This window comes from Panthera onca, chromosome B4 (genome assembly GCF_046562875.1).
Source record: "Panthera onca isolate mPanOnc1 chromosome B4, mPanOnc1 haplotype 2, whole genome shotgun sequence".
Classification (NCBI taxonomy): Eukaryota; Metazoa; Chordata; class Mammalia; order Carnivora; family Felidae; genus Panthera; species Panthera onca.
In genome coordinates this window covers 77,029,530-77,057,082 of record NC_138345.1, presented here as the reverse complement: position 1 = coordinate 77,057,082, position 27,553 = coordinate 77,029,530, and the positions used below count along the sequence as shown (strand labels likewise).

The following is a 27,553-nucleotide window of genomic DNA, read 5'->3' as shown; positions in this document are numbered from 1 at the left end:
CCTCTTGTTCATCTCTCCACCTTGAATATAACGAACAGTGAATTTTACTGATTTGTCAAGTAAGAATAACACGTCAGTTGGATTAAAAAAAAAATCTGTGGACGAACACAAGGGAAGGGAAGCAAAAATAATCTAAAAACAGGGAGGGGGACAAAACATAGGAGACTCTTAAATATGGAGAACAAACAGAGGGTTGCTGGAGGGATTGTGGGGGGGGGGGATGGGCTAAATGGGTAAGGGGCATTAAGGAATCTACTCCTGAAACCATTGTTGCACTGTATGCTAACTAACTTGGATGTAAGTTAAAAAACAAAAAATCTGTGGAAATTAAGAAAGTTCGAACCTAGAATTCTTTGTATCTATGTACCCATACGAATTTCAAGTCTTAGTGGAGTTAAAATTATTGAATCATCTCCAGATTTCAATTAAGTTTTTCCCTGGGTACTAATCTATTATATAGCTTCAATGTTCTTTAAAATGAACCACTTCCCCGGGAGACCACCTTCCAGTGGTTAACAGAACAAATTACCTTTCCAGACTCTGAGAGGAGTAAACTCTGAGGGGCACCCCTTTCCACAAGACGAACCCTGTAGAAGAACAATATTTAATTTATATATATGTGTGTGTGTATATATATATCTCTCTTTAAAAAAATGGCTGCCCCACGTCTACTACAGCTATATATTCTATATACTGCCCTCCTGAGACCTCTATTTTGTCTCTCCTTATGCTAGAAGTTTCTCAAACTCGGTATTAACATTTTGGGTCAGAGAATGTTCGACTATAATTTTTTATGAGGGGCTATCTATCTTGTGCATTACAGGATGGTTAGCAACATCCCAGGCCTCTACCCACTAGATGTCAGTAGCAACTCCCTTCTTGTGACAACCCAAACCGTCTACATTGTCAAATGTCCTCTGGAGGGCAAAACCTCCCCAGGCTGAGGAACACTGCACTAGAGAGATGATCTACCTGTGCAGGCTAGGTCAGGGTCACGGGGACATCAGTGAACACAGCCAAAGTCAGTGGGACCTGGGAAAAATGTCCCAGAGCCCTTTAGGACTCCGTGGGATAGAGCCAAAAGCTGATGAGGAAGAAGGCTTTTATTCCCGGGGTTTGGATAAAGTGTTGTTTCAAAAACTCTACTCTGCCTCATTTATCTTGTCTGTTCCACCTTTTATTTTTAAACTCCCAGAGGAAAGAGTCTATCCATTTTGGTTCATATCAAATATTACAAAACATTTTTACACAGACAGGAACGAAGTGTTACATTTAAATATTAACGAACAGCGCAGCAACTATGATAAAACTTTCTCCTTACAAATATAAATCTTAATCAGGTATTAATAAAAACTAATTCCTTCCCTCTTCCCAACCCTCCCTGGAAGATACAAACAAAAGGAATGAAGGAAAAGTGCTGGCTTTCTTGAGGCTCAGAATTTTTTATGCCTAGAAGCTCCAATAGAGGGGCGCCTGGGTGGCTCAGTCAGTTGGGTGTCTGACTTTTGGTTTCAGCTCAGGTCATGATCTCACAGTGAGTTTGAGCCCCGCATCGGGTTCTGCGCTGACAGTGTGGAGCCTGCTTGGGATTCTCTCTCTCTCTCTCTCTCTCTCTCTCTCTCTCTCTCGCTCTCTCTCTCTCTCTTGCTCCCCTCCTCTCTTTCCCCCTCCCCCACTTGAGCTGTCTCTGTCTCTCTCAAAATAGATAAGTAAATGAACTTAAAAAAAAAAAGCGCTCAAATAGGGAGTGAACATAATAAATATACTGTACCTGTCATGTCTCAATGATTTCAGATCTACATATACAGTAGTTGGATCAGGCCCTGAGGTTCCCTGAAGAAAAATAAACCAATGTATTGTTGACTTAAAATTTAAATTAATTGATTTCCATATTTCACATTCTCAAATCAAGAAACAGATAATTTAGTCATTTACATGAAAAATCCAAACTCTATTTTGAAAGCTCACCCTCTCTTCAACCAGATGAGGTGGGTTTGCAGTCAGAACCTGAAAGAGGCTCATGGCCTTGTGTTTCTCTCCCTCCCTCCCCTGAGACAGTAGGCCAGGGGCCCGGTCACAAGGGCTAGAACAGCCCTGAAAGGTTAGCAGGCTGAGGAGGATCCTCATCCCTGGACTCCAGGCAGAGATGACACAGGCCAGCATCCATGGGATTCTCAAAACTAACACTGGCTCAAGTGGACAGTGACGGCGCTCCATCATGATCAGGCTACTTGAAAGTCACTTGCCTGCGGTCACAGAAGCCCTGAAAGCACCCACCCCAGTATGCCATCTTCCTTTACTCTCATTCTTGTTCATGCCTATATTTACCACATTAGCCTCCAAGCTACATAAAATCAGACTTAGTTCTTTTCTGTCATTTACCCACCAAGAGTAACAAGGCAAAGTTGCCATCTGGCTGGAGAAAAGAATACAGGTTTATTTGTGCTTCCTTTGTTTAAAAAAAAAAAAAAGGAGGAGACAGAAAAACAGAAGGTAAGATATTAATAAAACTCAAATAAGACTCAAAAATCTTCTTGATTCATCATCATGTACCATTAAACTACTAGAGTAAACATTTATATTGGTGCTCAATTGCTGGGCATGGCTCCAAGCGTGTGCACCTAGTAACTCATTGATTCTACAGAATGATCCCCGTGAAGAACAATACTATTATCTTCATCCTACAGGTGAGCAAATGAGGCAGAGTGAAATCCAAACGATAAGCTTGCAGTCCCAGAGCAAGTAAGTGTAACTGGGCTCATGCCAGGCTGTCTGGCTTCGAAGCCTCTGCTGTGGGGCACCACACACTTCTCCTCCATTTGTTATCAAGGGAAGATTTCATGAAAGTCACCTGTAAACATATCGCTACATTGACTCTTGATCCAAAAGTGGTGCTGACAGCCCGAGGGGACAGACCAATGTCTTTGAAGAGCTTGGAGAAGGACTGCTGGAGGGCAATGCGGGGCCGCTCCTCGGCCACAACCACACACGTTCGGATGCAGGAGAGGTTGATTCCTCTGGTCTGTAAGACGCCAATGGCACAGGAGCTCAAGTTAGTAGGATCAGGAAAAGAACTGAATAGGTAGGGCCATTGCTCTATCTCTTTGGTCAGGAAAACTCAAGGAACTGTGTCTTCTCACCTCAAGACACCCAGAGAAAAGACAAAACTTTTTAGAAACACCAAGGCATTCAACTAAAATCACTACCCACTGGTAAATCTGTTCATTCTCTAATTCTTTCTGCTTTTATCTAAGAATCTTAGGTTCTTCAGCAATTCATTTTTATACCTCCCCATTTCTGTGCTTTAGATGTCTATTTCAAAATGGAGAGGGGGTACTGAGAGAAAAAGAAATCTAGCACACTGGAGATCAAATCTTACCTCTCTCTCTCTTTTAATGTTTATTTTTGAGAGACAGAGTGTGAATGGGGGAGGGACAGAGAGAGAGGAGACATAGAATCCGAAGCAGGCTCCAGGCTGTCAGCATACAGCCCGATGCAGGGCTCGAACTCATGAACCATGAAATCATGACTTGAGCTGAAGTCGGATGCTTAACCGCCTGAGCCACCCAGGCGCCCCAAATCTTATCTCTTTTTTTTTCCTTCTTAGGGTCATAATTCTTTATTAAATAAAAGTCAGTGTTTTTGAACTCTCTCCTATGCCGGTCAGATGTATCATCCCTGGATACAAACATAAACGAGCTGACCCTTATCTTTGGGGCAGTCTCCAATCTCTAATATTCTGAGGTTGCAAACTCTTTTGGAAAAAGTCCTATTGGAGGTCCCAGTTGTCTTTCACCTTTACATGAAGTCATTTTCATTCAGCTTCCCGACTCGTTTCACCTTCTTCTCCATAAAGGAAGAGTAAGATTCAACTTTGAAAGAGTGCATTACATTAGAAAAGGGAAGAAATAAACTTCCTGAGGTTTACAAAATATTGACTGGCTAGCAAAGAACAGGCAGATACGCCTGTTAACCCCTACTTAGGTATCATCATGACTGGCCCATTTCTATAAAACCTCCCTGGACTGGCTACTTGGAGTTGCTTCTTACCTTTAGCACCTCCACTTGGTTTCCAAGCCCTTTGGTGCAGAGCTCCATTACTGAATAGGAGCAGAAAGTGTCCCTTATTTTGTATTGGTTGACAGTGGAGAGCCAGAGGAAAAGGTTGTTTTCTAACTCCATAGGAGGAATTAAGATGGACTGGTGACCTGAATAGACACTGCAATGAAAAAAGGCAGGAGCTGACATTATCAATTCATCCTAGATATCTTGATGTTTTAGAACAACATCCACTCAACAAATATTTACTGAGCAGGAAGGGCAGTGTAGGGTCATATTAGACATAAAGGTTGAAGAGTCAACCTTGTTCCTGTCCACCTCACAAGACACAATAACTAAAATAAAGCAGACTGTGGCATGGACAGTAACTGAGATGTGAAGATCATAAAACAAAGAGCAAGTCATTCAAATCAGGAAAGCTGGGGCAGGGGATGTTTCGCTGAGTAGGCATCACTTGAGCTGGGGCCTAAAGAATGAGCAAGAATCTGACAGTGGCTGGGGGAAATGGGGGTGATGGTGAGAGCATTCCAGGCAGAGGAACAGCATATGCAAAGGAAAAGAAGCATAGATGTATATGGTGTGTTTAAAGTCATCAGAAATAGCATCCTGGTATGAAATCCTATAGCACAGGATGCATGAGGGAGTGGTGAGAAGTCTGGCCAGAAGGGTTGGGGCCAAAGTGTAAAAAAGCATAATTATTGTATGAAGGAGTTGAGACTTTACCCAACAGGCAGTCGCTGCAGCTTTAAGCTGGGGCAAAATTAGCACCATGGAGAGAGACTGGAGACACAGACACTGATGACAGAAGACAGTTACAACAAGTGAGAGATGATGAGGGCTTGAATCCCGACAGTGCAACCAGGATAAAAAGAAAGCAATGACAGAGTCACATATTATATGTATAATCTACTGCCATGAATCCTCAACTTCTTAAACCTGTGCATAGATCCGAATCCCGAGGAGCCCAAGAATCCTGTATTTATAAAATACAGGAAATTGTGGTTGCTACCTCTGGAGATCTAAGTTAGTAAGTCTGGAGAAGGCCCATTAACTTTCCTTTTTAAAGACCCCTATGTGATTCTTATGTACAAACAGGTTTAAGAACAACTGAGCCACAAAGGACAGGACACTTAATTGGATGTGAGACATACAGTTGAAGACAATGCCCAAGTTCCTAGTGGGCATTATCTAGGTGCCCCTAAAGTGAATGGTCCCATCCTAACAAAGATGAGGACGCACAAGAATGCCAAGCTGCAGGTGTCTGTGAAGCATTCATGGAGATGTCCACCGGGGAGATGAAAATGCAGGGCTGAGGTACGGTTCCTTGGGAGGAGTGGGGATCTGCTATTCCATAAGACACAATCTGGCCAGGACAGGCATGCCACTTTCCAGCCACACGCTGTCATCCAATCTCATTATATTCCTTCCTGCCAAACCTAGGGGGTGCGTTCTGGCTGTCAAAGCATGACATATTTCACCCAAGTATCACCCTTCTACCTGGCTCTGCTTCTAAAATGAGGATTACAGGATGGAGCAGAGAGCAAGTAATAAGATCACTGACATACAAAAGTATGAGGCATAAAACTAACAGACAAGAAAGAAAGGGAGTATAAACAAAACTAAATGAACTTTGGAGATCCTATTTAGGTGTACACATTCTGGAAACATCAGCATTTTATTGAAACATTACCAAATTAAGGGAGCAGAAGGAAGGATGAGACGGTTATAGCCCCAAAGACATCCCCACTCAGTCCTTCTTTGCTCTTCCATTCCTACCTGCAGAGACACCAGAGTGCAAAGCCAAGTCCACAGTAAGGGTCAAGGCAGATGGCGATCTGCCGAGAAGAATACAACTCACACTGGAGCTTGACGGCTCTACAAAGAGCATTGACTGCAGAGTGGGACATCTGGAAAGTAGGGAACATGGAACAGGATGGAACTGGCATCCCACAGGCAGAAAAAATCTCTAATGACAGTTTTGAAAAATTTTAATTTCCCCCAAACCCCTCCAAATGATGTATATTTTTCATTGTTTCAAAAAGCCTATCTAAGTCTAACATATTCTTGTTCCTTAGTCAATACCGAGTTCTATGAAATACGAATCTATGGCTTCATACTGGCTTTAACTGTGACTCTTATCTATTAGCTTCTAGGCCAGGTTTAGAACACTTCGTAACATAAATTCCTCGGGATAACTTATTCCGGAAGAGCCGATGCTTTTATTTAAATATAGCAGGGACCTTTGATCCTCTGCCTACTGGTCTCTGGTACAACCAGTTGGCCTCCACATCTGAAGTCCCTGTGGCAGTGGTCATCTCTATTTTTGCAGCCCTGGCATTTTACCAGCATCCAGAGAGTGAGTGAGTACATATTCAGACTACTTTACCTTCACTCCTGTAAGCATGCCGGTTGTGGACACACTAAAATCAAGATATGCCAACATCTCAGGAGTGGGTGGTTTATACAGCTGAGGTAACCTTTTCCTGGGTAAGTCATCTGCAATGAAAAGAAAAAAAACTGATGTCAATCAGACCCACTGGAAAGTGAGTATCATTGCTCTTCAATTGCTCTGCTACGGACAAATACAGCTTCTGGGATCTGCTAAGGCTTTGGCTTCTCGTATTTAACTGAACAGTTCATGTATGTCACTCCTAGAGGTGGGTTGAGGTTGAGGACACCAGTAGGTAATATAAACAAGCAAATCGACATCAGGTAAATGTATTTACTAGAAGGCAAGTGAGGAGTAATGTAACACGGCGGTAGAATACACGAACCAAGAAAGCAGGTCACTGGTGTTCAAATCCCAGCTCTGCCATTTACCACCAATGTGACCTTGGAGTTATTTAACCTCTTTGTGTCTGTTTCCTTATCTCTAAAATGGGAATGATACCTACCCTCATAGCAACTGTTAGGAAGTAAATTCACATAAAGTACTTCTAAAACAACTCAAAAAGCTTTAAAAGCCTTAGTTGTTAATCATGCTGTTTCCAATTTAAAGTTCATTATTTACAGATTAGTACATGCTACATTAATCACGGACTGCTTTAAAAGTTGTGGTTTTTTTCCCCAAGTTAACATGGTAGATTTTTAAGGGTAACCTAGAATTAGGGAATTATCTTCCTTTGCTCATTCATTTATATACCTCTCCCTTCCTCGCAAATTTGCTTTGTACAGCGTGTCAAAACCAAGGATGTCAAGGATGTCTCTGGCCCCAACCATACCTCTTTAATGGTTCCTGTGGCTTTCTGGATCAAGAAACAATTGACTCTGACTTTTAAATCTCTGTATCGTTGGACACCCATCTCTAGTCAAACCAAAGACTTTATCTATCACCTTCGGCCCACTTTTGTATAGGGTAAGGTCACTCACGTTCCTAAAGAAACCTTCCTGTTGTCTGTATCAGCCCACAGCTCAAGTCTTCCTAAAATGTGACTGAGTCCAATAACCATAGGAGATCTTTCTGCATCATGAACATCAGCACAGGCCATTTGTGTTATATATTGTATACAACTGTGCTTATGTCCTTAAGTAACAAATGCAAAAAACTCTAGGTCAGCACCTGGCACACAATAACCACAAATACATGCCATTCCTGCATTTAAACCCACATAATGTTCCTGAGATGGATACCATGTGGTACGTACCAAAAACAGGTAGAGAGGAGACTTCTGGGTAAGAGGCTGGGAATGGAGCCAAATAGACGGGGTTTGAGTTTTAGTTCCGCTCCTTATTTAACCTCCCTATACCTCAGTTTTCCTATCTGTGAAATAAATGAAACTCACACCTATCTAACAGGGTTGGTGTAAGGATAAAACAAGGTAATGTATGTTAGATGACTGACACATCCAGGGCTCAATAAAAAATGTTATTATGATTATGTGCAAGGTGCTTTACGTAAGTTATGTCATTTAATATCTACAACTCCATGAAGTGGTTATCACGACTCCCACCTGACAGACAGTTTTGCCCAAGTTAGTGGGGATACGCACAGAGTATCAGGATTTAAATATCGCCCACTCGACTCCAGAGCGCACTCTCCTCTTCCCTCTACCATCATTCTCCAGATATCGCCATGTCTTATCCCCACCCGCTTTTTTAGCACGAATGCCATCTAAAATTCATGCACTTCATGGTTTTTAAAGCACTTTCATGTTATGTTGCACTGGATATTCTCAACAAATATGTGAGTCAGGTAAGGGTAGGTGGCATTTTAGGAAAGGGTAATCTCAGACAAGGTTATACAGAAAATAAGTACTGAGGCTCGAACTAGAACCAGGCCTTCTGACTCCTAGTCCAATGCTGTTTTAACTGTGTCACACCTGGAAGGCAAGGATCAGATCGTCTCAAGACTTTATATGGCCTTACATGTGTACAGAGTTATATTCTGCATAAAAACCTAACCACTGTTTGAGGATGTCAAGAGTAAGAGCGAGACACTTTCTGTGTCAAGAGCTCTTAGCATATTGTGATCTGCATCTTTGAGTCTGGTTGTTGTGGCATCCAGGCCTTTGGGAATGCAAGTGAACTGGACATGAAGTTTTGCCCTGTCTTAGCAGGTGGAACGTGTTGCAACCTAAGAGTTGTGTAAACATCTTTGGCATGAGAATCTGGGAAATTTCAGGGAGTGAGTGTTCTTGCTCCTTTGACAGTTCTGAGGAAATCTCCCTTTCACCTGTGTCAATGATGGTTGGCCACGTTTTCACGTCCACAGCTGCTGCTGCCTCTCGGGACCTCAATAACCTCATTAAGGTCTGCGTGGTGAGAATGCAGGCTGCTTTGCTGACCTAGAAAACAAATGACAGAAATAAGCACCCAGGAGGCTTAGCCCCCATGTGGCACCATAGATTCTGGCTGCTGCTAAAAGCAACTCACACTGGACTAAAAAGCACACCATACTGGACAGGACAGTATTTTTTTTTCAAAGAACACACAATAGTACAATGGATGGGTGTTCCCCTTACGTTTGTCTTTCTGGAAATGTGTAACGCTGAATTGTCTCAGAAGGATGGACTTGTTCACAACAAAAGTTATTGTGTACAACAGTGATTCTCAAATATTTCATTGTTATAATCTCAGCATGGATCCAAACATCTATTGATTTCATGAAGACTATGATAAAGTAAAAATGTGGATTTTGTATGGCTCAGGGAACGAGAGGAGTCAGAGGATCATCTCTGTAGGAGTTCGTGTTTGCTGCAGTCTGGTGAATGGTGAAATTTACCCGACCTAGAACATATCCTGAATTTGAGGGACGTGGAGATGTCACAGAAACAAAGCTCTCCTTCACACCTACACACGGAAATGCAAAGCGACCAACTTCCCCCTAAATTGTCAACAGAAGGAAACTGCCCTCCCTGCTGCTCTGGCCTACTTTGCAGAATGCAAAGAGGGCATTTTGCTGAAGTGAATTTTGTAATAAAATCATCTATGGTGAACATGGCCTTTATACTGCAGGTTTCAGTTGCTGACAGAGCAGCAGTTCTTAGAGAAACAAATGTTACACAAATTAGAATTCTGTCTCTTTGCTGAAATGCAAATTGCGATATGATGCAATACAGATTTATGTTACTTCCTTCAATTCTCATAGCCTCTAGAAACTTGTCATCTCCAGGGCAAGATCTGGGTACCTTTTAATACTATACCAAGTGAATTTATAAAACTAACCAAAATAAAAATAAGCCATATAAATTTATGGCATATAAAATTACCTTGTGCAGAAAAAATGGGAACATTTTTTAAGAAGGGAGGAAAAAAAACAAGTTTTATGGAGAATTACTAACAACAGCTTCCTCCTTAACGTTCATAACAACACAATTCTGTACCGCACCAATGATCACTTCCCACATTCTTTCACTGAAATAATGCTAGTCGTTTTGGTCAGATAAATGAAAAGGAAGGGATTTTCAGGAGACAGATTTGACTTCCCACTTAAGAACACTAGAAAATTAGCAACGATCCTTTACTGTCTCTTGATTTTATGAGATGAGGACAAGGCACAATACACTGGGTACTTACATCAACAATCATGCGGACAGTGGGCAACGTGGCAGTAAGGTTCTGAGCGTGAGGAGGCCGGACAGTCACAGGTATGCACCCCGCATACAGGCAACCATAGAACGCAGCTATTAGCTCGATGCCTGCAAGACAGAGACACTTAGCTGCCCACCATCGCTGAGAAACTAAATTTAAGGCAGATCTTCCAAAACCAGTTTATTAAATCATGTGCCAGATAGCTTCTTTGGATCATGATTTCACGTGACAACAGAAGAAATCTTTTAAATCAAGGAGGAACTGAATGTAGAGAAGGAAGCATATAAAACAATTTCAAACATACCGAGAAGCTAAGAATAATTAAGAAGAAAGGTAGTCAGAAGTAAAGAAAACTCTTGAAAGACACCTGAGGAAGATATTTTGAGGTCATTCTATTTGATATTACTTAGGAGAAGTAACTACTAAGTGAGTAGTTACTTTGAGTGAGTAGTTACAGGGAGTGCAACTCTGAGGGAGGCAAAATGTGACTCAATTTGAAGACTGAACTACCAGCACATGCAGAGTGGCCTCCTCTGGAAGTGCTCTGGTCCACCACCATGTCATTCACTGGTAGATGGAAGACAATCTCACAGGAACACCAGAGGAGGGATTCTTTCACTAGATGACCTTTTAAGAAAGCTTTGCGTCAGTGTAAATAAAATAGCAGAGTAAGAATCTCAGAACAAAATGAACTGAGGGGGACAGAATACCAGACAAGGCCAGATGTATGAGAGGGGCAGGTGACAGAAGAAGAAAAAAAAAAACAACTCAAATATTTCACCCAACGTTCTGAATATTTACACCAGACTGTTACCAAATAATTTCGAGTACCTCTCACCGTAAGAACATTATTACACTAAATTAGAGCGTGGAATATGAAAGCAGCAATAATTGAGGAATACTGAACATCAATCGGGATATGAAGAATGCAAAGTCAAGAGAGTTCACACACAATATTCAGGAACTGGGTGAAATGGTTCCATTCCTGAACACTCCTAGAAACAGAGCACCTCTTTCGAGGGCTTCCAAAAGTCAGAAAGTCTTCACTAATTCATTTGATATTTACCATAGTGCCAGGAACTAGGCTAGACAGTGGAAATACAAGAGCAAATGCAGCAGACACAGCCCAGCAGACCCACGGCACTGCACAGCTCCAGGGCGCGAGGCTTGGTTCTTATGTTGGCCTAGGTGCCTGGGACTCCCGGCGCTGGGAAGTGCACAGCCTATAGGGGCACAGACGGCGGCCCTGACTTCCTCAATTCTTCTATTTTGTAGTCTGGTAATGGACCTCGAGTCTAGTTTATCAACCCAACACCTACCTGGTGGATAGAGCAACACCACGTTGTCTCCTGCATTGAGATGCCCCTTATCACCAAGAACTGACGCAATCCTCTCTGCTCGCTTGTGAAGCTGAAGGCAACTGGCTGTGCACACTGTAGTTCCCTTTAAACAGAAGAAAGTATAAGTGGGTCAAAACTCAGGAAACAAAACGGCGACAAGCACAGCCAACTCAACATTATATCGGAAAGGCTTGTGCCTTGGTCGGTTGTCTGTAGCAAGTTATCCATACCAGTGAAAATTCCCTTGGTATTGAACGAAAGAACGTGTGGTATTTTTTCTTTTTCAATGCTTGAAGGTATTTAGGGAATATCAGCATTAACCTCATTCAAACATACGTATTTATAGTCGTTTTTTGTTTAAGCTAGCTTCAAAAATACACAGGAATTTTTTATTTAAAGGAGGAAATAAGAGTAGAGGGAAAATAAAGGAAATAAAAGCAGAATGAGGGCGGGAGTGGGGTCAGGACAGTAATTGCTGGCCACGTGGCCATGTGCATTTGTTGTGCATGACACAAATTTGGCTCTGAGTTTTCTAACAGCAAAGATGTAAACAAGACAGGAACAGTGAATCAGAGTCCACTAGCTAATAATAAAGAGGAGATCAGAAGATGGCCAACTATTCCTGATCCTGAGAATAATTCCTCCTGCAGGTCTTCATCAATCCTTAGTGTCAATTCAAGTTTCACTGAGCTGGGCTTTGGGAACCCCTTTTGTGTGTAAAATAAAACACACGGATATGAAAGTGCGTGAAATATGAATGTGTAGCTTAGTGGAAAATTACAAAGCAAGCCTCTGTGAAAACCAGAATGGCATGAAAAAGACCACTGCCAGCAGTGCAAAAGCACCCCCAGGGATCTCCTTGGTCTAGTCCTTCTTTCCTTCCATATACAACCACTACGTTTGACTTTTTCATCTTAATCACTGATTTCCTCCTCTTTATAGTGTCACTGCCCATGAAGTATTTGATTTTATATAAATGTAATTGTGCTGTATATACTTTTGTGTTTTGTTTCTCTCTCAAGATTATCTTAAGAGTCATCTATGCCCTAGGGAATGGTGTAGTTCACTCATTTTTGTTGCTGCGTGGTATCCCACTGTATAAACATATAACAATTTATTCATTCATTCTGCTGCTGCTGCTGGATAATATCATTCTCATACATGTCTCCTCAGGCATAAATATGAGTTTTGGCAGGGTGCAGACCTAGAAATGGAATTGCGGGGTCACTGGGTACGCCTATCTTCAATTTCACTACATAAAACCAAATTATTCTCTGCCTATTGTGCCAATACCACCCTATCTTAATTATTGTAACTTTATATCTCAAAAAGTCTCACAAGAAAAACAAGTTTTCCTGAGCTATTTCTTTTAAAAATAACTTTGAAATTTCAGTAATACAAGGGGTGCCTGGGTGGCTCAGTGGTTGGGCGTTCGACTTCGGCTCAGGTCATGATCTCACAGCTTGTGAGTTTGAGCCTCGCGTGGGGCTCTGTGCTGACAGCTCGGAGCCTGGAGCCTGCTTTGGATTCTGTGTCTCCCTCTTTCTCTCTGCCCTTCCCTTGCTTGTGCTCTCTTTCTCTCAAAAATAAATAAACTAAAAAAAAAAAAAAACAAAAAAACTTCATTAATATAAAATAGTACATGTTCAATATAGACCATCTGGAAAATATAGACAAGTAAAATATAGGTCAGATGTAACCACTATTAACATTTTGGTGTATATTTTCCTGGCTTTTAAAAAATGAGTTAGGTATTATATGTAAATTCACATGCAACATTAACAAAAAAATTTACCATATTATACTGTCTGCCAGAAGCTATAGGGTGCATTGGTTAATTAAGGATGTGGGCTCAGAAGCCAGTTGGGTTCAAATGAAGAGCTCATTTCCTAGTCCTACCACTTACCAGCACTGTGACCTCAGGCAAGTTTATTTTATGTCTCTGGGCCTCAGTGTCCTCAACCTCAAAATGACCTATGAAATATATAGCACCCAGAACAGGGTCTTCAGTAGGTACTTATTTTACTGAAGTTTTTTATAAACTATTTTTGCTACTTATACATCATGAATATTTTCTGCATAATCAAATATTCTTCTATGGCTGCAAAGTATTTCATGCCATAATTTTATATGCTATATTTTATTTAGTCAGTTGCCTATTGTTGGACATTAAGGTTTTAACACTAAAATGGATATCCCTTTGGCAAAAGTCAGGGTTAAATTCTTAAGGCCGTTTCTTACATCTTACATTATTCTTCTTTTTGGTCCATGGTACAGCAGCAAACTAAACCTTCGATAAAAACAGTTTTCTGGGCATGAGGGAACAATGTGATACGGTTATTAAGCTTTCTGACGGTTTGGGCTAATCCAAGGTAAAATATTAGAATATGCGGAATAAATGGACTAAATATATATCATTTCTCTAACCAAGAAGCAAATTTAAACTTATGCTTTCTAACAAATACCTGGGGTACAGATTTCATGGGGCTATAGCTTCAACTGTAGCCCAGCTTGGGAGTGGAGTGGGGAAGTAAGCAGGATTGACATCTTCTTACTGAAATGAGGACCCTAATGAATCCATGTGATTGGAGGGAAACCCACTTCACACAGAGGCACAGCAAGCAAATCCCAAAGTTTTCTACCAGAGAGCAATGGTTCTGACGATTTTTAATGACTTTTCATTAAGATGCACAGCATATTTCCCCTCATTAAGTCCTATCACTACATAATCTCTGTACAAACTGTATAAAATATATCAGAATCTAGGGGGGGTCTGGGCAGAAGGGGACCCTTTAGATAAGTCCCCAGGGGATTTCAATAGGCCCTCCAGTCTTCCCCCTATGGTGGCACATAATGTTATATGCCATGGTCACAGTAATTTCAGCCTCTGATTCAGCCATAAAACAAATACCAGCATCTTCCCACAGAATGCATAACTTAAAAAATATAATATTCTGATGAACCATCTGTTATAAAGTAGGAGTTAAATGTACTTTTGAATAATTGTCAATTTGTTTTATATCTGTTAGCAATAAATCGTTTAAGTATATAGTAAACATAACCTTGTTTTAGAAAATGTTTCTCTAAAGTCATTTTCTTCCTGGGGGAAGTCAAAAAATTAAGAGTCAAACTGGGTAAAAGAAGGCATGACATAATGCATCTTATATATCTGTAGATCCATGGAGCTGCATTGCTGGCCCAACTGTTCCTATTGGAACTGAATAAAGGCGACTTGACTGTAACACAAGGAGAGCCAGCATTAAATAACACTCCAGGAGGTCTCATTTCAACCTTGAAGTGATTGCACAATTTATCCTCATATGTCAAAACAAGGAGGAAGCAGTAACTCCTTCCTGAGAGTTGACAATAGAAATTTTCTGATGAAAGAGATCACGAGTGCCTAAGATCCTACCACAATTTTCATCCGATTAGATATGCAATTGAATTTTTAATACCTTGGCATTTAACAGCATGAAGAGTACATGGTCAGGGGTTGCCTGGGCTCGCCACTGTAAAATCTCGGCCAGAAATTGGTGCTGAAGTTGTAAAACAGAAACAAGAATCAGGGTCAGTAATTCTGTGAAAGTTGGATAATGCAGCTTCCATCTACCACCTGTCCTTAATCTGTTTATAAAAATCAACACATCTGAACACTTACCTTCCTCACTAAGTCATTCTCTTCAATTTGCCCAAGATCCCTTCCTGCAGCTTGTGCTATGCGTTTTCCAGCAACCAGATTCCCAACCATCACAGAAGCAGGGCCTACACCTGTAAGAAAAGGCAAAAATCAACTCTCTGGAGATGGTAATTCAAACTACATCTTCCCGAAGTATTTCCAGACTGACCCAAACTACTTCAAATATTCACTCAACAATATAGACTGAGCATTCTTCTAGGCACTGGGAACACAGCAGCAAACAAGACAGACAGCTTGTATTCTAGTGGGGAAAGGCAACCAATAAATACATACACAGATAAATAACGTCAGGTAGTAGGAAGTGTTAGAAAAAAACAGAAGCAGAGAAGAGACTGGGATTTGCAAGGTTGGAGGGGAGCAGGTGGGCTCCTGTATCTTGGGTATAAGGGAGTTTACTCTCAGGTGACAGTTGGTTCCACTGGTTCCTACTGACAAATAATTTCATCAGCTCCAGTCACAGTATGACCGTATAAGTGGGTTCTTCAGGAATCTCAGAAGTGCTTTATTAAGAGTGAGTAATGACATCCAGATTGTGGGACATTCTGTAAGACAACTGGCCTGGATTCTTCAAAAACTATGTCTGTAAGAGACAATAAGGCTAGGAACTTCTAAGTTAAAGGGCAGCCTAATGCAATGCATGACCTTGAATGGATACTCAATTTTAAAAAATCTGCTATAATAAACAAGTGAAGAATTCTGGATACAGACTGTGTATCATTAGATGATAGCATTATATTAAGGTTAAATATCTTAATAGGATAATGGCATTGTGGTTGATTAGGAAAACTTTAGGAGAAGTTTTTTTTTTTTTCCTTTGGAGATGACATTACTGAACTTTTTAGGGGTGTAGTGTCGTGATATCTGCAATTTATTTTCAAGGAGTTCAGTAAAGCAATGTTAACAACTGGTGACACTAAGGGGGAGTATATAGGTGTTCACTGTGGTATTCTTTCAACTTGTCCATAGGTTTGACACTTCCAAATAAAAAGGCAGAACTCTCCCTCTCTTCAAGAAAAAAGTGCTAGGATGCTGTATGCCTTTTTTGATGGTCACTTGAAGACTGTATCGTATTAAACTAGGCAGATGGCTAAAAGATAATAAAACTTATTGCCAGCTAAGTTTTGAGTAATGCTAATGCTACATATGAATTCACAGTAAATATCTTTTATTACCCAGATCTGTTGATCCTAAATGTATTGGAACAGCTGGAATAAAATCACTAAACTTATACACTTTAAATAAATATTTGGGGAAGTTTGGATAAAGGATGTTAGGGAATTTTCTGTACTGTTTGGCAATTTTAAGTGGGAAATTATTTCAAAAAGAAAAGTTAAAAATTTTTTTCAAATGAAATTTAAAAACTCAAGAAGCATAAAGTACTCCAACACTCTGCGGAACAATTTTTGTCTACAAAGTGTCTACTGCAATTTTCAGTAGAACTCCTTCCTACGAAGAAGTATAACTAGTTACAGAAAGATCATATTGGAGATAGCCTTTTATATAGACAAGGACTCACAGTGTATCTGACTGTGTTAGCTACCCAAACCTGAAATTAGACTATAAAAGTTATAAAGGTGTGCCTTAAAAAAATTTTTTTTAATGTTTATTTATTTTTGAGAGAGAGAGAGAGAGAGAGAGAGAGCGTGCGCGTGCAAGCTGGGGAGGGGCCAAGAGGGAGACACAGAATCTGAAGCAGGCTCCAGGCTCTGAGCTGTCAGCAGAGTTGGACGTGGGGCTCAAACTCACGAACTGTAGATCATTACCTGAGCTGAAGTCAGACCTTAACCGACTGAGCCACCCAGGCACCCCAAGGTGTGCCTTTTTTAAAGGTGAATTTTTCAGGGTAATTTAAAACAAAAAAATAATTCAGCAGCAATTTCTTGAGGTCCTTCTTGTGCATTTCTTAAGTCTAAGGATCACCGAGAGTGAAAAATAACCAACAGCAATAACATCTAGAAGGATAATTGCTGACACCTTGCTATACCTGTAAATATACCTTCTGATTTTTTCCACAAAATTATGTATATTTCCTGTGGCAAAGCTGTTAGTCATCGATCCCAACATCTATTCTCCTCTTCTTTCTTAGTAACAGACCCCCCAGCTTTAAACTGGATAAGTAAATGCCTGGAATTAAGACTACATTCTTTTGTGGGAGACAAAATATATGAGGAAATAATACGTACAATTTCTAGAAAATATGTTTAAATTTTTCTTGCCTTTGTTCCCCCCACTTAGTTGGAATGCAAGAATGATGGCAGGAGGTCAGGGGGCCCAACCGGGCCCTGAGGTGATATGCTGGGATGGCTGTCGCAGACTGTTTTATTTTCTTATAATCCTTCCTTTCCTTCCTGTTGTTGCTGTGATTACATAAGAGGAGTACACCTCTCTGCTCCACTGACTCTGGACATGGTCTGACTTGTTTTGGACAATGACATGTTAGGAGACATGACACAAACAGAAGCTTTAAATATGCTTGTATGGTTTGGCTTGCCTTCTTGCTTTTGCCATCTGCCTTGAGAAAAATATGGCCCAGTAGCTACTGGGCCCATGATGAGGAGACACATGGAACAGTTCTGTTCCATCCAAACCTAATGCTTTCATCACACAGGCAGATACCATGCCTCTGGGGGCTTAGGAATAAATTTTTTATGTAGGTTTTATCATTTAATAAAGTTGATTGAAATCTGGCTAGCAAAAGCAACGTTTTAAGCACCTACTGTGCCTCTAGGTGGCAACTTTTAAACATTTACTATGACATTAAGTTTTTGTTAAAAGAATCCTATATTAAATGCTCTTTAAAATGGGATTTGACAGGGGCACCTGGGTGGCTCAGTTGGTTAAATGTCTGACTTCAGCTCAGGTCATGATTTCGTAGTTTGTGAGTTCGAGCACCAGGCTGGGCTGTGTGTTGACAGCTCAGAGCCTGGAGCCTGTTTTGGATTCTGTCTCTGTCTCTGTCTCTCTCTGCCCGTCCCCTGCTCATGCTCGGTCTTTCTCTCTCTCAAAAATAAAACACTAAACAAATTAAAAAAAAAAACCAGGATTTGACAATTAAGAGTACACTTATTGTTACAAACACTGAGTAATGTATAGAATTGATGAATCATCATATTGTACACTTCAAACTAATATAACACTGTATGTTAATTGTATTTCAATTAAAAAAAGATATTTAACACATTAAAAACTACTTAAAAAAATGGGCTTTTACTCCTATGACAAATGAACGTAGGACTTCAGTAAACCAGGATGTGAGGAGCTGTGTGTTCTATGCATCTGCCAGACGCTTGGGAAGGCAACATAGAGGCATTTCTTATACATTTCTTGAGTTACGTTCAGAAACTTATTTCCACAAGCAGAAACTGGTAAATATCCATATATACTTTAGCTCCATACCTACTGTTACTAAGATAAGGCTAGCTGATGAGCTGACAATCATATCTAGATAAACAACTGGGACATCATCTTCAGCCACCGGACGACTGAAGTAACCATCGTAGAGCAGAGTACGTTAACATTTTAATAATGGTAGAATCACGTCTAGAATAAAAATGTTCTAGAAAGTAAGTGGCTTACCTTGTATTTTATTATTGTACATCATGTTTACCTTTCAGCAAAAGCTGTCTTACAGAAATATGATTAATTGCCACACTTACCCTTCCCTTCCTAAACTCCCCACTACCTTCTCTCTCCCCAACACATCTGGAGCCCAACATGCTGCTGATGTACACTCTGTTTGTCTATGTGTGCATGCACGTGCAAGTGGGTGAGTGGGTGGTGGTGGTGGCAGGTTCTGTAAAGGCCAGATTTTTTGGCTCTTGATTGTTTTCAGGCATTCAGGAAACTAGGATCCTTTTATTAACTTCTCCATTAAAATAAAATAGCATTAAAACCTAATGAGTTCATGTTGGGTGAACAGATATTTCAACATGACTGACCACCAATCAATTACTCCTTCCTTTAGCCTCCTACTCAGTCCTTTAACCTCAGAAAGTAGGCAGAAAGGTGAAATGGATTATTTTCCATATGGCAATTCACACATACTTACTTGCATCTTGAATTCACAGGAATATGGCAAATGCAAAATGCATTATTTATCTTGTGCTTACAATCCACAAAATTTCAAAATGAAGTTATCTTGCTCCCTACAGGTATCATAGGCCTAAATCAGACCCCTAAAGCTTAAAAGGAATACGGGAAGACTCTAGGTAAGTGATTCCCAACAGAAAGGCAGTATAACAGTGATTCAGAGTGTGGATTTTAGAGTCACAACTGGTGTGAATCTCAGCTCTGCCATTAACTAGCTACATGTCTTTGAGCACAATTCTTAACTTTTCTGAACTTTATTTTCCACAGCTCGGGGCTAACACTTCAGGATCACGTATGTCCAATGCTTAATCTGTATTTGGCTTTTGCTGAACACTCAATAAATACTAGCTATTCTTATTATTATCAGAACTTTCTCTTATAGAACTTGTTTTATTCCAGTCCCACCAGTGGGATTTTGATCATCTTGACCCCACCCTTTATACATCCAGGGGACATGGAGGCACGCTATTAAGAATTGCTCAGAAGAGGAAGCCAGGAATAAAGTCAGAGAAGGCTATTCTGCAGGTTCTCAATCTTCCCTGCTTTTGGTCATCTAATGCTATTCTTGTGTTACTAGTCTTTGTAAAGTCCAAATCTAGAGAAAGAATCATGCTGAAAAAAGTCAGCTTCTTGAAGTTCTAATTTTAATATGATGTTTTCAAAGCTAGTATATTACCTGGTTGCTTCTGCCGGGGTTTTGGCAAATTGGTCACACATGTATGTGGGCACATGAGGATATTGCAAGGATGTAGAGATCCCTCCAAAAAGAGCTGTTTCGTCTGAGATATATGGATCCCTCCCAGTGGAGTTTTTGGCAATGTATTGGCAGGCACCAGAGCGAGACAATAAACCCCCACTTGATGAATGCTATCGATTGCCTAGAAAGATATAAAGAAAAATATTCAGTGAGATTAATTTTACTACATTTGACATCCTCCTAAAATAATCCATTATTCTACTCTAGGATTTTCCCTTTTCTATCCATTCTGGGTCTAGAATCCATTCTAGGTCTAGAATCTGCTAGATTATTAAGATCTCATACACCTGAAGTTACCTAATTCTTTCAGCAATGGCAGCGATCAACAGAAGAGGGGTAAGGTACGATCTAAATGGACAGAAGTGGATACTGATTTGTAAGCCTCAGTATGTTCTCTCTTAGATAATGTCCAACACCTAGAAATTTGTGTTGGTTATGTTATGTTATGTTATGTTATGTTATGTTATGTTATGTTATTTAAGAGTTTATTTTTAAGTACTCTCTGCACTTAACATGGGGCTTGAACTCACAACACTGAGATCAAGAGTTGCGCACTCCTCTGACTAAGCCAGCCGGGCACCCGATTTGATTCTTTTAATATACAACATAGCTCAGTTCAATAGAGGAAGAGTATTTTTTTAAAATTTTTTTTAAATGTTTTTATTTATTTTTGAGAGAGACAGAGACAGAGTATGAGCGGGGGAGGGGGCAGAAAGGGAGGGAGACACAGAATCTGAAACAGGCTCCAGGCTCTGAGCTGTCAGCACAGAGCCCAACATGGGGCTCGAACTCACGGACTGTGAGATCATGACCTGAGCTGAAGTCGGACGCTTGCTTAACCGACTGAGCCACCCAGGCGCCCCAGAGGCAGAGTATTTTTATTATGGACATGAGAAGCACTGGAAGTGGGTCCCTGCTTAAGTGGTTCACAAAGTTACCCAGAATCCCATTTGCAAAACAATGGGGTGAGGCTACTACACACTGAACCCCAGAGGCCACTGGCCTCCTCAGTGCACTTCCGCTCCCAGCCATGCACCTGTGCCCTCGCTGAGCATCAGCTGGCCTGCTTCTACACCTTTTACGTTTGTGCTTGTTCCTGTGTTCACATAATTTAACTATTATATCAATTGATAAAACTGAGCATAAAAGGACAGAGAGAATTACTCTGGAATTGTTTTGGAAAGACTCACTGAAGGTAAGCTCCTAAAAAACTACTGTTGATAGACACAAGTTAATTCTAAAAGATTATGTATTCTAGTCCCTTTGCACATACTTGCATTCTAGTCTAACTTAAAGGAAATGAAAACAGAAACCAAAACCATGCAATGTGATGTGGTTTATGGAAGAAGGTTGACTGGAATGCAAACTGGTGTATGCATATTCATGCTACTGTCTATCAAATGAAGGAGGATATGTATGTTTTGGGTTAAAATTTAATACTTGAAGAATTTCTCATTTTTATGATTCTCTGCTTCAACCACCTTTTAAAACGCACTGGGCGTGGAGCCTGCTTAAGATTCTCCCTCTCCCTCTGCCCCTCCCCCTCGCATGTGCATGCTTGTACATGCTCTTCCTCTCAAAAAAATAATAATGAAACTGACCAACTATTAATACTGGTTCCAAACATACCAGCCAAGAGAACTCTACTGTATCACTCATAAGTCTTTCTGAAAATGAGATACAGCCTCAGAAGAATGGACCAACAGTCATAAAAGACAGACAAGGCCTTTTATTAAAACAACTTAATAGGGCAAAGGAATAAACATGAATATCATATTCCTCAGATTATCCTACTAATCAACAGAGACAACTGGGAAACAGAAAGTCTGGCAGGGTTCCTATGTCTCTGGGTTCAAGAATATACAGAGAGTTAGCAAATGTTATTACATATAGCCTAGATTCCCCACTGAAAATACACCATCTGGCAAGTTATCTATTGACTACTTTCTTTAAAAGGTGCTGAGTTAAGTATTTAGTTCATATTATACATAGATCTGGAGTTAACTTCTGGGCTCTCTCATCTCCCAGAACATATGGCGTCCTTACCTTTCTTGTATAGCTCCAAATGCTCTAGGCTGAGAAGCTATGGAGACTAGGGAAATAATGCCCTTTTATTCCATGACCAAATCAGACCCTGAATGACTTTTACAAGAATTTGGATTAGTAACTTAGCATGTAATTTTGCAATAATTCCTGCATATAATTCCTATACTTGCTTTCCAGGGAAAAATAAGAAATACCTTGGGCAATTTCCTATCATAGGGAAAAAACATCTAATTCATCACAACATTCTACCATTATGCCTCACAATTTATTCTGAATGAAATAACCATTTTGTTTATTTGAAAACATGAATGATATGAAAAACACTCTCTTTGCAAGTCTGATTCTTAGCCATCTTTCAGAGATCAGCCCAACCCCACTCTTCATAGTCTTTTCTGTCCATCCTATCCTCAGTAGATTTTCTTTCTTGTCTTGTCACTACAAACAGCCTACGCTCTGCCAGCTGATAATTCAGAACCACAGACCTCGAGAATAAAAAGAAATCTTAAAAGTTATCTAGCCCTATCACTCATCTCAGGCTTGCATTATTTCTACAACATGACTACTAACTGTCAGTGAATACATCCAAACGCCCCAAGTAGACAAGTTTATAGATGTTGGGAACACTTAAAATAACATAGAATTTTCTTTGTGAAGGACAGTCCATGTTTTCTTTGGATCATACTTTTATCCAACAAATATTTGCTGGGCCTATACTATGCTGATGTGCTAGCATGACTATCAGGAGAGGAGGTTCCAGCCTTCACGGGCCTTTGACCATGGCTGATGCAGCAAACAATAACTGTGGAATGAAAGGGAATGTTACTGAAAATAGTGGGTCTCTCTAAACTCCTTATTGGAGATGACGCTTACGATTATTATTTTTGATGTTAATAATAATCACTATCGTTATTTACTGAATGCACACAGTATACTTCAAATAATGATCTCATTTAATCCTTCCCACAGCTCCGTAAGATCGTTTTAGCCCCACTTTATGGGTTGAGAAATAAACTCAGTGAGGTTAAGTAACTTGCTTAAAGGTGCATATCTGGTACGGAGAGGTGCTGTGATTCAAAGGCTGTAATTTCAAACTGAGGACTAGGCTCTTTTCATCATTCTACGCCTCCTAACCACTCTCCCCCCACCGCCCCCAACGACTAGTGACATATCCCTTACATGGAGCCCAGATCTTCTCCTTCTCCAGCTCTCTAACTCCACAGGCAAGCTCCTTCAGAGCAAGAATGACATCTTACGTTTGCTGGGATCCCTGCACACTAGGCACCAGGTTACACACACATGTTGTTGACAAGTGGATTGATTTCTGTCAAAGACGTACTGCACACGTGGTCAGTTTAAACTTTCACGGGCAGTGAACACTCAGGAACAAAAAAAGTGAGAGAATTTGCTGAGGCAGGTCAATTCAATTGTTCTTGGCAACCTGAGCAGGAAAATCCTATGTCGTCCGGAGGGAGAAATGGTACCAATTATATTAGTTTGCTAATAGTACCCAGAATATCTGAGCAGTTACTGGCAAGAAGAAATACGGTGGCATGACTGGCCCAACAAAGAGGAGGCTTCATCAGTGGCTGCCAGCACCTCTGACAACAAAGCCAACCTGCTCCGACAAATAACCCCAGGCGCGCTCACCTGCAGCACACGGCTCATCCACTGGAAACTGTCTTCCTCTGAGGCGTCGGGTCTTTGTTCCGCAACCACCACGATGCGCTCATCATAAAATACAGACACAGAAAACACAGCAATTCTAAGAGAGACAGATCAAACACATCAGGACTCCCTTCACAACCAGTCCTATTTGCTTTGCTCAGTTGGAGTTACAGAGAGGAGTTGTCCCCACCACACTACCCAGAAACGAGTGGTTTCGAAAAGAAAATGCCACAGTCATCACCATCAAAATGAGGACTCAAAAAACATGTACTAGTAAGCACCACCGGCACGAACGTTGGGATGCAGTGGTAAGCAAGACAAAGTCCCTGTCTTCATGGAGCTTGCACGTCAGAGACAGAACAAATAAATATAAAAATAACGTCATGTCGTATTACACCAGGAAGAAAGGCAAGGCAGGGCGAGGGGCAGAGTGGTATGCGGGGGTATGCGGGGCGGCTGCGCTCCCGAAGGCGGGGTGGTTGGGGAGCGCCTCCCTGAGGAGCGGACACTGGAGCAGAGACCTGAGTGAAGTGAGGACGCGAGCCATGCGAAGATCTGGAGGAAGAGGTTTCCGGGCAGAAGGAACGGAAAGCGAAAAGGTTCTGAGGTAGGAACGAGCTTGGCAGGTTTGAGGAACAGCAAGAAGGCCAGTGTGCCTGGAGCAGAGTGGTAAGCAGAGAGTGGTGGGGAGAGGTCAGAGCCAGGCCAGGGCAGGCAGGGGGACCTGGCAGGCTGAGGGGAGGGGGATGTTCTGAGTGAGGTCTCCGCTCGAACGTCCCCTTACTAGCGAGGCATTCCCAGACCACCCTAGAGAAACCGGCGAGCGCACTCCCACCCCCCAGGGTGTTCTTTCTACGTGGCCCTTATCACCATCTCACATGTTCTCTCTGTCCCTGACTTTGTAGTTACTCTCGGTTTCCTTCAATGAGAACGTGAGCTTCACAAGGGCAGAAACCTGGCCTGTTTTGTTCACTGCCACATGCCACACTCTGAGCATGCATGATAGTGGCACACGGTTGGCACCCAATAAATATCTGTTGAAAGGATGCATGAAAGAACGGGAAGTCACCGGAGAGCTGAATGTGTCAGCACGCGGGACCATCTCCCTTCCTTCCTTCCACACATATTCATTGAATACCTACCGTGTGCCAGGCGTTGTGCTGAGTGCCGGGGATATAACGGTGACCAAAGACAGAAGGTCGAGTGCCCCACGGAGTTTACATCTCAGAGGAAGCCACGTTATTATAAACACTACACGTTTTAGGAACTGGTTCTCTACTGGTTTCATTAGTTTTTCCTACTTCTTAAAAAACTAAAGGGATACCAGGAATGCTTTAAGGATACATATCCATGATTGTAAATAAACTATTGGATAGACAACAACTACTCAAGTATGTACCAAATATCTTTCCTTGTATTAATAAGCAAAGAAAAGAGGGTTTGTAGTTGACTTTATCCATGGAATTTGAAATTAGCACTTAGGTACTATGTCAATCTCTGTGTTAAAATGTAAAAATTTAGAGATGAGTTATAAGAGAAACAGTTCTCAGATGTAAAATTCCTACAAAGTAGCATCTATCTTAGATGATAGTCTGAATGGCACTACTTCTATATTGATGGAATGTAAGAAGTTCAATGTTTTAGAATTCTCCTCAGTATTCAACAAATAGTAATAATTAAAAACTGAAATACAGGATATGGTTATATCTTATTCCTCTCAATCTCAGCCAAACCCAGCCATGCTGAGATAAATATTTAAAGCCCAATTCCTGCTATGCTTAACCAAAAAAACCCCCAATCACTTACTCTACAGAATACAACTCAAATTACCCTGTAAAGATACATTTAGATTCCACTGCAAGTGCTAACATCTGAATTTTGTACTACTCACCTTCCTCTATAAACAGTCTTTATTGATTCAACAGCCAATCCAGTAGCAACAATGTCATCAGCATTATGTCTTCGACCACTAACCATCAGTAACCCATCCATTTTTCCAACCACGAACACCAAACTGCCCTGAAAGGTAATACAAATTTACCTTGATTTCCATTATTTAAATAGCAAAACAGGTATTTTACTTTCTGCTTTGAAATATAGTTCATCAAAAATATAAGAAAACAACACTGTATTTTATGGATTCTAAGAAAGTGTTTCATATCTCAGAGATCAGAGGAGAAATCTATAGCATTTTACAAAAATTACAGTATATAAGAAAAGAATTTGTTTATATTTATTCTTAGGGAGGAATTTTATAAAAAAGCAACTAGGATTGGGGCGCCTGGGTGGCTCAGTCGGTTAAGTGTCCGACTTCGGCTCAGGTCATGATCTCACAGTCCGTGAGTTTGAGCCCCGTGTCGGGTTCTGTGCTGACAGCTCAGAGCCTGGAGCCTGCTTCTCCTTCTGTGTCTCCCTCTCTCTGACCCTCCCCCATTCATGCTCTGTCTCTCTCCGTCTCAAAAATAAATAAACATTAAAAAAAAAAAAAAAAAAAAAAGCAACTAGGATTCCACACAAGCATATTTTATTTTCTCAGCCATGATTATGTCATATTAGTTCATTTGTACCTAATCATGAGATGGATGCAAAGAAAAAAATTGTTAACTTATTTAATACTGGAATTAGGAAGAGATGAAAACAGCTCAATGTGAGAACACCTGTTGGAGATTTATAAGGGTAATGCTGTTTCCATCTGGCAAGATTAGAAACAGGCTAATAAAGAAAGGTCTGAGAAACACTATAGGAGTCTCTCCAAGAAGGTAACGTAGCTGCAGGAAATGTTGCTGTCAACGCCCTAAAGACATCACTGTACAAATAATACTTCTCAAAAATTCTCCTAGACCCATTTGCAATAAATTGACTTTTCCATTCATTACACAAGTCCTAAATTTCCTGGACAATTTATACATATTCAATTATCTAGTAGTCATCTCGACGTGAATGTCACTTAGTGATTTATTGAGCGCAATGTAGTGCCATATGCTGATTGGGTTATGTAAGTAAGATAGAACTTCTAGACTCAAGAAACCACAGGCTAATCTGAGAAGACAGGAAAGAACCAGCCATTTCCAACACAGTCTGAAAAGTGCTATGGTGGACGTAAGTAAAGAGAATGAGACAGACACTGCTCTGTCCATTTCTCCATTTCTTTCACTGCAGTAGAATTTTTAGCTGGGCATGGGTGACCAAAATAAAGATTGCATTTCAGCGCCCCCTTGCAGTTAAGTGTGGCCACGGGACTAGTTCAGACCAGTTCAGATAAAAGGTGTTGCACCTGTCAGAATGGCTAACATTAACAACTCAGGCAACAACAGATGTTGGCGAGGATGTGGACAAAGAGGATGTCTTTTGCATTGTTGGTGGGAAGGCAAGCCGGTGTAGCCATTCTGGATAACAGTATGGAGGTTTCTCAAAAAATTAAAAAGAGAACTACCCTATGACCCAGCAATTGCACTACTAGGCATTTATCCAAGGGGTACAGGTGTGCTGTTTCGAAGGAACACATGCACCCCCTTGTTTATAGCAGCACTATCAACAATAGCCAAAGTATGGAAAGAGTCCAAATGTCCATCGATGGATGAGGAAATGTGGTATATATATATAATGGAGTATTACTTGGCAATCAAAAAGAATGAAATCTTGCCATTTGCAACTACGTGGATGGAACTAGAGGGTATTATGCTAAGTGAAATTAGAGAAAGACACATATCATACGACTTCACTCATATGAGGACTTTAAGATAGGACTAAAGATAGGACTAAAACAGATGAACACAAGGGAAGGGAAAGAAAAATAATATAAAAACAGGGAGGGGGACAAAACATAAGAGACTCATAAAAATGGAGAACAAACTAAGGGTTACTGGAGGG

General features: G+C 40.8%; 1 protein-coding gene across 4 annotated transcripts in view; it reads right to left on the bottom strand.

The window, feature by feature from the left end:
* DIP2B (DIP2 acetate--CoA ligase B (putative)) overlaps positions 1–27,553 on the bottom strand; it is a 224,407-nt gene that overhangs the window by 11,176 nt on the left and 185,678 nt on the right. For all 4 annotated transcript variants that reach the window (XM_060657640.3, XM_060657642.3, XM_060657641.3 and 1 more), the window contains 14 exons: positions 25,575–25,702; positions 23,666–23,780; positions 19,892–20,093; positions 15,088–15,197; positions 14,885–14,965; positions 11,409–11,532; positions 10,075–10,196; positions 8,732–8,843; positions 6,446–6,555; positions 5,836–5,966; positions 4,051–4,219; positions 2,852–3,022; positions 1,772–1,833; positions 530–587 (listed from right to left, as the gene is read on the bottom strand). In XM_060657640.3, the coding sequence (XP_060513623.2) occupies positions 530–587; positions 1,772–1,833; positions 2,852–3,022; positions 4,051–4,219; positions 5,836–5,966; positions 6,446–6,555; positions 8,732–8,843; positions 10,075–10,196; positions 11,409–11,532; positions 14,885–14,965; positions 15,088–15,197; positions 19,892–20,093; positions 23,666–23,780; positions 25,575–25,702 (1,695 nt within the window). The remainder of the gene's footprint in view (positions 1–529; positions 588–1,771; positions 1,834–2,851; positions 3,023–4,050; positions 4,220–5,835; positions 5,967–6,445; positions 6,556–8,731; positions 8,844–10,074; positions 10,197–11,408; positions 11,533–14,884; positions 14,966–15,087; positions 15,198–19,891; positions 20,094–23,665; positions 23,781–25,574; positions 25,703–27,553) is intronic.